The 13,967-nt window shown below is 37.7% G+C and overlaps 1 protein-coding gene across 1 annotated transcript in view; it reads right to left on the bottom strand.

Annotated features, from left to right (window-relative positions):
• Positions 1–1,405: 1,405 nt before the first annotated feature.
• The window catches only part of LOC145787483 (activin receptor type-2A-like), a 38,220-nt gene continuing 25,658 nt past the window's right edge, over positions 1,406–13,967 (bottom strand). The window contains exons 7-13 of the mRNA XM_082599233.1: positions 13,404–13,499; positions 12,904–12,953; positions 7,709–7,863; positions 6,614–6,725; positions 6,006–6,148; positions 3,853–4,009; positions 1,406–2,895 (exon numbers count right to left, since the gene is read on the bottom strand). Coding sequence (XP_082455359.1) covers positions 2,579–2,895; positions 3,853–4,009; positions 6,006–6,148; positions 6,614–6,725; positions 7,709–7,863; positions 12,904–12,953; positions 13,404–13,499 — 1,030 coding nt within the window. The 3' untranslated portion in view covers positions 1,406–2,578. The remainder of the gene's footprint in view (positions 2,896–3,852; positions 4,010–6,005; positions 6,149–6,613; positions 6,726–7,708; positions 7,864–12,903; positions 12,954–13,403; positions 13,500–13,967) is intronic.

Genomic DNA, 13,967 nt, shown 5'->3' with positions numbered 1-13,967 from the left:
TCAAGATGTAACCGTGGAAAGAATTAATGGAAATTGGGCGAAAATAACAGACGTTGAAAGAGAACGTATTGCATGAAAATTACGCAAAACGTAAAAGGCAAGAAATAAAGAAAAGCATTTAAAACATTTTGAAGCTTAGGCTACAGCTAATTAGAAAAATTCAATGTTCTTTTTTCATTGTTTCAAAAAGTTTAATCTCTCTTGTCGGTTACTGTCACAAGGATTGTAGCCTACTGATTGTTGTTTACACCGATTGCTAGTGTTATGCTGAATTATAGTTTATGTAGGCCTATACGAAATATAACTTTAGATTTGATCATTTGATTCATTGTCGTACAGTTCTCCTTTCACATTTATGGATTCTCATTGCAACATACCCTACCCAGGACGATTGGTAGGAAAAGGGAAGGCCTTTGCTCAACAGTGGGCTAACACAAGCTAAAAATGATGATGATTGCAACATTCTGTAATTGCTGAGAGGTTGAATGCTTTTCGACCAATAAATCATCAAGCTTTTACACAAAAAGCAACAAAGCGTTTCTACTTATCTCAAAATTTTCTGTATTAAAGCAACTTTCTTATCGTCAAACTGGAATGTCCGTCTCTACTGTATTGCGCAATCAGTTAAACGCTTGATTTTATCAATGAAAAAAGCAGCATAAACAAGAAATTGTAGTTTTATACTCGGGGTCTGCACTTGAGTACGTGCGTAACTCACTTCTAGAACAGATCTCTAGTTAGCGGCACCTAATAGATGGAATCTCACAAACAACAACAAAAGAAAATTCACTCTGTCAATCTGGGTGACTGCGCCTGGGTCAGTGGTTCAAAGCCTCTACAAGTAGGCGGAGCTGCAAGGTTTTAAAATCTATAGAAGCTTATTCTTAGTCCGAGGATAAGATTTCCGCAATAAATACGAAATCATTCCTTACAATGTTTAAACATATCTTCAACTTTCTTATGCTATTTCCTACCACTTAGCATGCGGTAGACTATTGTTGTGTAAGTCTGTTTTTTAGTAAAACTGATTGTTTGAATGCTGCGTTACTTGTGAGTTTATTTTTGTTACCTTAATGTAATTTGTTGTGAGAAAGGTGCAAAATAAAATAATTCTTGTTGTCATTACCAGTCTAACATAACAATGCCATTATGTTCATCTAATATCCATTTAGCAGCGCTGGTTCAACTCTCGTGGTATGCGCTTGAGCAACTCATTTCAAAGAAGTTTTTCACTCGGCTTAACCTAGTCCTAGTGAATGAAATAATATACCGTACAAACCATAAAACTTCGGAACTAAGTTGTTTGTACCGCAAGAAAGCTGATTAAGTAAGATTCCTCGTAATATTTGTAACCTGTGTAGACTACTTGGTAATGGCAAGGGCAGCCATATGTTCTTTACATACGTTCAATTACAAAAAGTTTTACTGTAAAACGTCACACGGAAAATACAGAATTTAAATCAGCCACAATGTAAAAACTACATAGATTACGAGGTTAAATTAAGCTTTCCTAAAACAAAAGAGTTTTCAAACATAATTAACCTACAGCCTACGTTTTAAATTTTTCAACAGCAAAACAAATAGTAGGTTATAAGCTAAGTCTTTGCTTTTAAAGATTAAATCATTCCAAGCACAATAGAATATTTCCAAAGCAAATTAACCTTTCAATTATATCAACTGTAACTCTGATAATCCAGACAAATACAAAAAAAGCTAAATTAGCTTAACAAAACACCTTAAAAAACACCGGGAAAACACGAACAAATAACATTGTTTAAAGAAATATAAAGCCATTTGTCTCTTTAAAAAGAAAAATACAGTAAACTTAGTAGACTACATATCTACATCTGTGAAGTTTGCATTATTATTAGTGTATTATTATCATTAGTGACCCAACTGAAATTTTGAATCAAAGCCAATAGTTTGTTGCCCCTACGGCATGAAATATTGTAACTTTCTTCATGATAATCTTTAAACTCGTGGCTTGTGGTCAGGAACTCCATCCGATCCAGCGTTACGAAAGTCTGCAGCAAGTGCAAGTGGTCAAACGCACCCCTCAAGATTAAGCGGCGCTGACTCTGCTCTTGGAGTGTGCGCTTAAGCAACGCATTTCAAGTACTGTTATGAATTCAGCGCCAAATAGTGGATGGATTAGCTCACCGAAAACAACACTTCAACAACTTTAGAAACTTCACTCTCCTTCTCAGTGACCTGCCCTGCGTCAGTGGTTCAAAGCCTCTACAAGTGTGCGAAACTGCCACAAAATAACCTATCAAAGGCTTTGTCAGTTTGAAGACAAAGATTCAAAATCAACCAAACCATATACAAATCACGTAAACCTATTAGCTTTATATTAGAAACGATAGGCTACAATACTCTACTGTATGGATTGCAAAGTTGAATGAAACAAGTTATTAGAAACAGTTTAAACAGGCAAACGATAGCATTTGGGGATCCTTACGCTGTTGGCTCATGTATCATAAGTCATAACAAACACAATTCGAAGGAATAAATCTGTTTATAAATCTCAGTTATCGAAAGTTTCATGTAGCTATTCTTTGTTTTTAGCAGACAGATATCACGTTATAGTTTGTTCTATAAAAGCTGTTTTCAAGTGTTTTTTTGCTAAAGAAGCAATCCGCTCACAAACGCAGGAAGCCGAAAGCCGTGTATCTTCATCTTTGTCCCAGCATTGTGAAATCACAGTAACAATACTTTGAGTAAATGGGTCATGGGTTTTTGATGCCGGATTGCTAAATTCAGTTTCATTTTCTTCCTCAAGAAAATGAAATTTTGGCCGACGTTTCGCGAAAACGACGTAATCGATGAGTTCTGAAGTGTTGCTGACATTATTTTGGTATGGAAGTGTGTGAGATGGAAGAGTTGTGTTTGAACCTACAATAAAAACAACCTTAAACCTTTAGTATTAATCCAAAACAGTGATGCACCAAAGGGGTAAAAGCTAAAAAATGGCTAATTTTAAAGCTGTAGAGTTAGATGGTTAATATTTATTTAAAACGCTTATCTGTAGAACTTATAGCAGCAGACACCAAATAAAATTTTTCAATAGCCTATGAACCTAGATTAAATAAGATGTTATCCTAATTCAGTCAGTAAGAACTTCAACGCAGGACGTCAAGATGAGAAAAATACCAAGTCTGGCATGCTCACCATCAAGAAACATCTTCGATATGAAAAAGTTTCAAAAAATTTTATCCTGCTGTTTGGTATAGGTTAGGTAGAGATTTATACCTGGTCGAGGTGGAACTAACACGGCGCACATAATTATCCTACAATTCTAACCTGCTTGAATTACAGGTTAATTTTATAGAATAAACATGACGACGTCCGCCCTGTTAGCTTGGTGGTTACCCCCCCCCCCCCCGACTTAAAACCAAGCGGCGCTGGTTCGTCTCTCAGGTGCGCGCTTGAGCAACGCATTTCAAAACTGCTCTCCATTTAGCGGCACTTAGTGGATGGATTAGCTCACCGACAACAACGCTTCAACAATCGGAAAACTTTTTGTTCTGTCAATCTCGGTAACCGGCCCTGCACCAAAGCCACAGGTATGCGAAACTACCAGGAATAACCTATCAAGGCTTTGTCAGTTCGAAGATAAATATTCAAAACCAACCAAACCAGGAGTTCCCAGAAAAAGGTTGCTTGCAGAAGTCGAAGTCGCAACATTATATATTATAATCGCAATATTCCTTATTGACGATTCGCTTTTGTAGCCTAAAAGTCATAAACCATTGTAATTATGCAAGATGCTCGATGACAGGATATTCTGTCCACCATTCGACGTAAAGTAGACCATTCTAGATTCAGACTCAATGCTATAATTTAACTTACGATAAAAATAGGAACATCTACTTGTCATTTCCCACATGACAAGTGACATGGAATAAACATCAGCTTGCTTCAGAGAATTGCTGAGATGATTCAAGTCTATGGATAAGTTTAAGACTTCAGGAGCGATGTAAAATGGAGTACCCACTGCTTTTACATGCTGCAAAAAATAACCACTATAAACACAATGAATGTTACGATCAAAGTACGAGTTTCTATCCAAAGTTACGTAGAGCGAAGACTACTGTAGAAAGCCTTTCATCATCGATTAAGACCTACATCAATCTTCCCTAATTTGTACAACTGTATACCAATGATAGTTCCAGGTATACGTGTCTTATTTTCAAACCTTGTGAAACTATTTTATTTTACTAGATCACTGGATGCTATGGATCGTTAGCCCAAGTCTATTCGCTATGTTAATACAGGTACGTAGCCACGGGGGCCTGGAGAAGAAGTCACCCCAACATATTATCTTGCCTCCCCCCAAAAAATAAGTTTTAATGCTACTACAACGTTTTAATGACATACAAATACAACATAGTATTACATGTTGAATGACGTTTCATAAACGTTTAGCTGCATTCAGTTATAATTTTAAACGAACTCTTTGTTTTAATAATTCAAATGTTTGCTCCCCAACAGTTTTTATGCCCCCTAAAACTTTCTTTGTAGCTACGTCAGTGTCCTATGACGTATTCTACTCAGAAATAGAAAAATCCGGGTTGGGTACCGGTGCTGAGAACTTGGTTTTCACAAAGAAAGTTATTTGCAAGCTTAGGTTCAAGCTCATTAGGGGAAGGGAAGGTAATTTGATACACTTTTAACATTTTTGCCTGTTAACTGAAAATTACGTGTCACAAACTATTGATTTTTAGCTGAAATGAAAGTCTGATCCCTTACACACTTTTTAAAAACATTTTCACTTTTCTATTTTTGTTACTTTTTTTTTAATTTAAATTTTAAAAACGTTACTCAAATGTATCAATTTACCTTCCATGGAAGGTAAATTGATACACCCGGAAGGTAATTTGAGACAGTAAAACTAATACAGAAATCCCCTTTGACAGCAAAGCAATAAATGAAAATTTAAAATGTGGTTGGCGTGCTTGGGTGCAAGGACGACTATTGAGGCCTATGTATGCGGCGAAGCTTCTGCAGCGGGATGGACATGGGAAGGATCATTGGCTGGAGTTCTTATTCAAGGGGGGTGCTTTGCACTTTTCTCATTTTTTGAAAGCAGATAGCGTGTAGGCCTACGAAAGCCCATATAATAGTTGTTTCCCAAAGTAGCAGGTCTTGTTAATGAAGAATAACTTATTTAAATCAACTAGATCAATAACAACATTTATTACAGTCACAAAAAGAATTTACTATACTGTATCAATTTACCTTCTCCACATGTATCAATTTACCTTTTTCAAAAAAAGTTATAAAATTCTGATTTTTGTATGCTTGGATGCACATTGCAGAAAAAACGTGACATGCCCTTGAAGCCTTATCAATGAACTGTCAAATGAGTTAGGTTTTATCTTTCAGGAACTTTTCTTTAATTTTCCAGACGAAAATAACCATGAGTTAAAATTTTTACAAAAATACTCAAAAAACACACTTTTACAATTTTATGCCATAAAAGCACGAGTTAGCTGCATGGTGCAATTTTTGTAGGCATTATTTTCACAGATCTTCCACCTAATGACAATATTTTTGACTAATATTTTTTGTACATTTCTGTAGGGGGGGTGTATCAAATTACCTTCCGTATCAAATTACCTTCCCTTCCCCTATTTATGATTTGTTGCAATTTTGACTTCGGTGATTCAATATTGCTTTCATGAAAGTCCTTTTCATAACAATTTGAAGTTTTGTGACCGGCAATTTTTTCTGCAGTTAAGAATTGTAGCAGTTTTTTTCAGTCTATTATCATTCTAATTCATATATATGAGCTTTTTGACAATGAACTAGTGAAGAGAAAGCAATCTTTTTTTATAAGTGCAAATCAATGGAATTTTTTTCACGTTTAGTAGCAAACAATAAATTTTTCAAATTCAAGCTGGCAGCCCTGGTAGTAATTCCTAGAAAGATTTAAGACGAGTCCAAACTTGGTTGATTATATCCTCGTTATAGTAGGCTAGCCAATACTGTCCATAACCTACCGCAGCGTTTACGTCAGAAATCGTATTCGGTTCGAATAGCATTGTTGAAGTTCCGAAATCGGCTGCAACTAGTGTCAAATCGCCACGAAGCAGCATATTGGCGCTACAGATGTCACGGTGAACAATGCATTCTTTGTAAGGCTCTGAAAAACATATCACAAATGCATTTCAACCAAGAACAAAGGCGACTGCATTGGTATGAAATGGGCCAGCATTTTTTCAAATTGTTACATAGCCCTGCTCTGTTGTAGCTACTAATTGATGTAGAATTTTACTTGAGATTAATCTGTATGGAGGATCATAAACTATAACTTAGTTAAAACAATGCATGCCTATCAAGCTAAACGGCGAGATAGCTAGTAAACTTTCGCAATTTGCAAATTATGATTTCACCTTTTTGGCAGTTCTTTTTTTTTGGTTTTTACAACTTGCATGAAATGGCATACCACTCGTCAAAATTTGTTAGGAAAACTTTGCTAAAAGATGATATACGATTGAAGTAATTAGGGCTTACTGATGATTGAGTAATGAGTAGCCATGTTTTTTATTAGATCCTTACCAAGAGATGTGTAGCCTATAGCGAAAATAGAAGAAAAACGTAATGTTACCTGTTCCATCGAATGAATGCAAAAACGCTATTGCAGAAGCCAGATCTCTTGCGAATGACAGAAACTGCGCTTGATCAAATGTGTTTTGATCCAAATAGTCTCTTAAAGATCCCTAAAATCAATAACACTTTAAGATGTTGCGTACGTTCACAAAGAAATCCTTCTTGTTTGGAATCAAACTTTAAACATCATGACCTAGGCTGCAGTATTATAGGGTTATTGTATAGCCGGGTGGTGAGAGCCATGGTTTGACGTCCGAAAGACACTCGGTTCGACACCGCCAAAAATGATGTAGCTTTGTCTTTGACAAGACAATTTAAAGGCACGTTGTCGATTGTGGAGTGGTGCTCCTTCGACAATATAGCCCTTGATTTTTCTCTCATTATTATGAACAGCACGCTTGTCTAGAGACAATTGCTTAAGACCCTTCTTAAGGCTATGGCCTGCAGAACCGAACAGTAATTTTTATAAAAAAGGTGGACACACTTTTGATGAATCTACAATCTTGCCCATCAACAACTAATCTACGTATTGTTCTGCATCGTTCTGATAATTCACACATTAAATCATTACATTAGCCTACTTAAATTTAGCGAGGAACTTTTAGCAGCAACTAAACGCAATAAAGACCATCTGGTTTGACCCAATTAGATATACTGTAGAACTAACATGACTGAAAACCTGATCCAAAAAGAGGATTAAACCCAATTCCGTCAGCAATGTGGTTCCCATATTTGTTGTGGTGACACATAATTTTTCTAAAAAAAACAACTTTTGTTTAATCTTTATCCTCGGACTGATAAAGCTTTTTTGAGAGTTTAATCCTGGCAGTTTCGCATACTTGTACAGGATTTGAACCACTGACGCAGGCTCGGTCAACGAGAATGACAGAGTGAAGTTTCCGCTTGTTGTTGAAGTGTTGTTGTCGGAGAATTATTTCATCCACTTAGTGCTGCTGAATGGAGAGCAGTCCGGAAATGCGTTGCTCAAGCGCACACCCCGAGAGTCGAACCAGCGCCGCTTAATCTTAAATCGATCGAGTAACCACTGAGCTAACGGGGAGGACAACACAACAAACTTCAAAGTTTAGCTTACATTTGTACAATACTCCATGAAAAATCCAATCGTATTTGGTGTGGTGCTGCTACCAAAGTATTTCACAATGTTGACATGATTTGAGTGAGAAAGCACTTGCAGAATCTTGATTTCATTGTTGATTGCATTTTTGCTTTCGTTGTCTTCTTTTGACACTAAATGAAAACTTTTCATGAAAACCACAACAAAAACAAGTAATAGATTATGCAGAAAAAACATAAAAGTTTACTTTATCTGGAGTAGATCTCCTCCAACTCTAATAGATTAGTACAAAGATTAAAATTAGGTTAAGTGACTGGAGTAACCCGAGTGTGATTGTTTTTTGACGACGTAGTAAGAAAACAATTACGTCTAGTAAGAAAACAATTACGTCTGTGGTATTTACGTCTTGACAACGTCTGGAATTTGTGTTTGGTAGTTACGTCATCTGCTGCTTGATTAAGAAGCGCGATGCCTCTATGTTTGAAACTATATGTTACAGTAGAAGTTTGTGTTGTATGCCTACTACGTTACCTATTGCTATTAGTTTGTCTTTAGTTCTTATTGTTTTGTGTTTCTATATTTCAGTGAATAAAAGCCTCAATTGGTTATTAAATGTTTTATCTCAATTTTATTCACTTGTATTAATGGACAAATTGCTGCGACCCAACAGGCTGGAGATCCTTCCAGAGGATCCCGAAGCAAAGAAAATATACGATCACTGGAAAAAAACTTTTGAAACTTTTCTAACTGCGGTTGAAAGAAACGAAGGAAATCCAGAAAACATCGACAAGCTGGGGTTACTAGCAAACTCACTCTCACATAGAACCTACGCCTTCATCGCAGATACAGGTACCTACGTCGCAGCAAAGACAGCGCTCGACAATGCTTATCATCAAAAGAAAAATGTTGTGTTTGCTAGACATTTGTTAATGACCAGAGTTCAAAATCCTGAAGAGACCATCGATGAATACATTCACGCAATACGTCAACTAGCAAGAGAATGCGAATTTGAAAATGTAGACGCCGAGACCTACAAAGACGAAATTACAAGAGATGCTTTTATTAATGGCATCAACTCCAATACAATTCGACAGAGATTACTTGAAGAGCAAAAATTGGATTTACCAACTGCCATTAGAAAAGCTCAAATGCTGGACCAAGCCAAAAAACACTCAAATTCTTATTTAACTAATTCACCCCAGCGTGCATCATCCATTTCTAACCAATCCAGCAGCGATGTGAAAACGGCAACAATGAAACCTACAGTTTCTAACGGATGCGCAAAGCGCAAGTGTTTTTTTTGTGGAGGTAGTCTCCATGCTGGTGGCAGATACTTCTGTCCAGCGAAAGACAAGCTTTGCAATACTTGTGGCAAGATCGGACATTTTCAACGGGTTTGCCAAAACAACCTTCTGAAAGCAGCCGCAATACCATTTGCAGGCCACAAGTCCCCACTTGACGATGACAAAACAGCTAATGATGATGCTGAAAAATCTCACTTGTATTCTGTTCTTGGTACAGTCCCAGAATGTTTAAACAAAACTACACTACGTACACAAATAAAAGGGGTGGATTTCGATTGCTTGCTGGATACAGGTGCATCCGACAACTTCATGAGTGCCAAAGCTGCAAAATTTATTAAACTGCAACCTCAAGGCAAGCCATCTAAAGTTTCAATGGCTTCGGACCAACTGACTGCACAAGTGCTGGGGACAGTGTGTACAGACGTCAAACTTCAAGACAGAAAGTATGCCAACGTCGTCTTTGGAGTAGTACCAAAACTTTGTGCCGACATTATACTAGGCCAAGGTTTCCTCAACCAGCATGAAGAAGTTGTGTTCAAACTTGATGGATCACAAAGAAAGTTAGTCATCGGAGACACTTACTGCGGAGTATCTGCCTCAAACATGGAATCTCCTCGTTTATTCCAAAGTTTGGAACCTAACTCCAAGCCCATCGCTACTAAGTCTCGGAATTTCAATCAAGAAGATCGTAAATTCATCCGGGAGGAGGTAAGCAAACTTTTGTCCGAGAAAATTATCGAACCTTCGTATTCACTTTGGCGAAAGCAAGTGCTGGTTGCAAGAGATGGACGACATAAACCAAGAATGGTTGTCGACTATTCACAAACTATAAATAGATTTACGTTACTTGATGCTTATCCGCTTCCTAAAATAAGTGAACAAATTGCGAAAATCGCAGAAGGATCTGTGTTTAGCACTTTAGATTTAAAATTCGCCTATTATCAAATTTCGCTTTGTCCTGCTGACCGTCCATTTACGGCTTTTGAAGCCGAAGGAAAATTATTTCAATTCACGCGCTTACCATTTGGTGTTACTAACGGTGTGTCGTTTTTTCAACGAATTGTTGACAAACTGATCGAAAAGCATAATTTGACTGACACCTATGCCCAGGTTTTTTTTTAAGGTTTGGTTTGGGTGACCGCTAAGTAGTTTTAAGAGACCGCAAGTGTTTCATTTAAATACCAAAAAATAGCCATATTTGCTTAAGACATAGCGAGAAACAACCATTACTTTTCTACTGTAGTTGCAAGTCCACATTTTGGAAAACCGCTGGAGAAATTTGGGGGACCGTTTCGGTCCCCCAAAACACCTTAAAAAAACACTGCCTATGCCTATCTTGATAATATAACTGTGTGTGGCAATGATCGAGCAGATCATGACGCGAAATTAAACGCCTTGTTTGCTGCAGCTAAAGCCGAGGGCTTAACTTTTAATGAATCGAAATGTGTTTTTGCTCGTAATGAGATTGACTTACTGGGTTATAGACTTTCACACCGCAAAATCAAACCTGACCCCGAACGCCTTAAACCCTTGCTCGAACTTACCTTGCCGAAATCTAAACCGGAATTACAACGGGTTTGGGGAATGTTTTCTTGCTATGCCAAATGGGTACCTGATTTCTCTGAAAAGGTTAGACCTTTAGTACAATCCAAACTATCATCTTCTTTTCCTCTACCCCCTGACGCTATTAAAAGTTTCGAAACTTTACGTGAGGGTCTTGCATCTGCTTGCCTCACCAGTGTCAAAGAAGGAATTCCATTTGTAGTGGAGTGCGACGCTTCGGAGCATACCTTAGCTGCCACTTTAAATCAGGGAGGGCAACCTGTTGCCTTTCACTATAGAACATTTTCTCGTTGCGAAGCAAACTATTCAACTGTAGAAAAAGAAGCTTCGGCTATCATGGATGCGGTTAGAAAGTGGAGCCATTTATTACATGGCCGCAAGTTTACACTTCTGACAGATCAAAGGGCCGTTTCCTTCATGTTTGACCCAAAACGACTAGGTAAAATTAAAAACAACAAAATCCAGCTGTGGCGTGCCGAATTGGGAAATTTCGATTACGACATCTTGCATCGACCCGGTAAGAGCAATCTAGTTCCAGATGCGTTATCCAGAGCGTGTACACTATCTTCTAACTCGCCCGATCTTACCAAAATCCATGAAAAACTTGGGCACCCTGGCATTTCACGTTTGTCCCATTTCATTCGCACCAAAAATCTGCCCTTTTCTATGGAAGATGTCAAAAATGTTTGTTTGCACTGCAAAGCCTGCGCTGAATTAAAACTTCGATTTTATCGTAAATCACCCGAATTGTTGATTAAATCGATGAGACCATGGGAAAGACTCAGCATTGACTTTAAAGGACCCCTCGATGGCAGGAATAAGTATATGTTGATTGTTGTTGATGAGCATAGTCGCTATCTTTTCGCATTTGCATGTAAAGACATGACTTCGCCCACTGTTATTCGATGCCTTGGTCAACTCTTTTCTTTATTTGGTCATCCCTTGTATATCCACAGCGACCGAGGCTCTTCATTCATGTCTCAAGATCTCAAGCAATATCTTTTAGACAGAGGAATTGCGAGTAGCCGGAGTACACTATACCATCCTACCGGCAACTCTCAATGTGAAAGAATTAATCAAACTGTTTGGAGAACTGTCAAACTCTTTTTAAGAACGTATGGACAGCCCGAGAGCTGCTGGGAGGCAGTCCTACCCGAAGCTCTACGCAGTACGATCGCAGTACGATCTCTCTTATGCACTGCAACCAACACCACACCCCACGAACGATTTCTGGGGTTTAGTCGTCGAAGTATGTTCGGTCAATCTCTTCCTAGCTGGCTTATCCAGCCAGGACCAGTCCTACTCCGACGTTTTGTCCGAAATAAAAGCGATCCGCTTGTGGAAGAGGTCGAGCAATTGGACGCAAACCCAAGTTTCGCCCATGTGCGATTTCCCAACGGTCGAGAATCTTCCGTCTCAACCAACGATCTTGCCCCAACACCTAGAAATGGATCAAACAATGATAACATTTCTACTCCTTCTGAATCTCCCTTTCAAACTCCACTCACACAACAAAATCTTACATCAGAACCTCCATGTACAAAACGAAACCCTTCAACAGAAACCGCAGGTACAGAGCAAAATCTTACACCGGATATTGATACAGATGCTCATACTTCTTAAGAAACTAATCATGAAATGACTGAATCTCCCTTAACCATTTCTACACACCCGAGACGTTCTTCTAGAGTAACTAGACCACCTGAAAGATATGGTCACAATATATACGACGTTTGAGGTGCCTGTAGGTAATGCATTTATTTATCGTGTAAGAAATGTATCTGTTTGTTATTGTATCGTTTTGTTATTGTTTTATTCGAAGATGATGTTCCGAATATGAAGGAGGGAAGAATGTGGTATTTACGTCTTGACAACGTCTGGAATTTGTGTTTGGTAGTTACGTCATCTGCTGCTTGATTAGGAAGCGCGATGCCTCTGGCACCGCAAGCAACCTTTCCTTTCAACTGCTTTGCCAGAGCGTCGCAGTCTTATGTTTGAAACTATATGTTACAGTAGAAGTTTGTGTTGTATGCCTACTACGTTACCTATTGCTATTAGTTTGTCTTTAGTTCTTATTGTTTTGTGTTTCTATATTTCAGTGAACAAAAGCCTCAATTGGTTATTAAATGTTTCATCTCATAACCCGAGTGTGATTGTTTTTTGACGACGTAGTAAGATAACAATTTAAAACACAGGACTATCACAAACTTGAAAGATACTAGCTAATATTTTGTAGTGATTATATCGATAAAAAATGTAGAAATTCCCAATTAAAAAACAAAGTCACTTTCATTATAGGCTGAAAATTAGCAATCTAAAAAAATGTATAAAAATTAGGTCTAATACCTTTCAAGCAAAATCGTCTGGACACCTTGTCTTCTACAGCATATATCAATCTGCAATGTCATACATAAATGGCATAAATAACTGTACCGGTCGTTGAAATCTTATAACGTCATACGGTACGAGAGGTCTACATATAAATAAACATGGATAATGGATATATTGAAGCATCTTCTGTAATGCAATGTTTCATAACTCAGAAGGACTTTACACAACTGCTTTAAAAAAGCTTTTCGAAAATAAAAAAAGCTTCATTTCGTACTTTTTATCTTTGAAATTTTATTTTTATTTTTGAAAATTATTTGAACCACCCTGATTTCTTCGATGTTTTTGCCTAACTAATATTCCACAAAATCTTTTTGCATGATCATTATTATTAACTTTATCGTAGCTTTGCGACATTACACTTTTATCCAACGAAGTAGGCCAGCACTATGTAATTTTTCGGCTGCATTTTTTTCTTGGCGTGCAAGTAAATCAGTTAAAGAATAACTCAAGCTTACCCAAATCTTCCTTTGACTTTCAATTGATTAGCATCGCAGATCAAGTTAAAAATGTCGCTGAAATCTTCGGAAAAGGTGCTTTGTGATCGCTTGTCGCTGCAAAAACAACTGTCGATGAATAAAATTACCACAGAGGTTGAGAGGCTAATTTTGGCCAGGTACCAATAACATTTCCGCCCCTTAATACAGGACACCGCTAAAAAAAAATTTTTAAACAGACGTAAAGGGGAGAATACCAGTAAAATCATCGAAGAAAATGTCAGCTATCTCCACAAAGCAAGAGACACCCCCAAAATAGCACAAACTTGAGAAAATGCATTATAGAAAGCATTAAAACATGTGGTGCTTGTTCATCTTCTAAAGCCTCTTGGAGATGTTCTGGTCCCGAAAGTCATCCTAAGTCCAGAACCAAAAGTAGCCCTGTAACTCTCTGCCTACGTTATTGGAAATAATTGAGATGTTCACGCTTTACCGACCATTTCTTAAGGAAGTAACTTGGATATCAAGTCTCATTATGGTTGACACAGTTCCTGGAAGTTAATTTAGCAAATACAGGCCTACTAT

The sequence above is a fragment of the Aplidium turbinatum genome, chromosome 18 (genome assembly GCF_918807975.1).
Source record: "Aplidium turbinatum chromosome 18, kaAplTurb1.1, whole genome shotgun sequence".
In the NCBI taxonomy this organism is placed as follows: domain Eukaryota; kingdom Metazoa; phylum Chordata; class Ascidiacea; order Aplousobranchia; family Polyclinidae; genus Aplidium; species Aplidium turbinatum.
The sequence above is the reverse complement of the archived record's forward strand: the minus strand, read 5'-3'. Positions and strand labels throughout refer to the sequence as shown.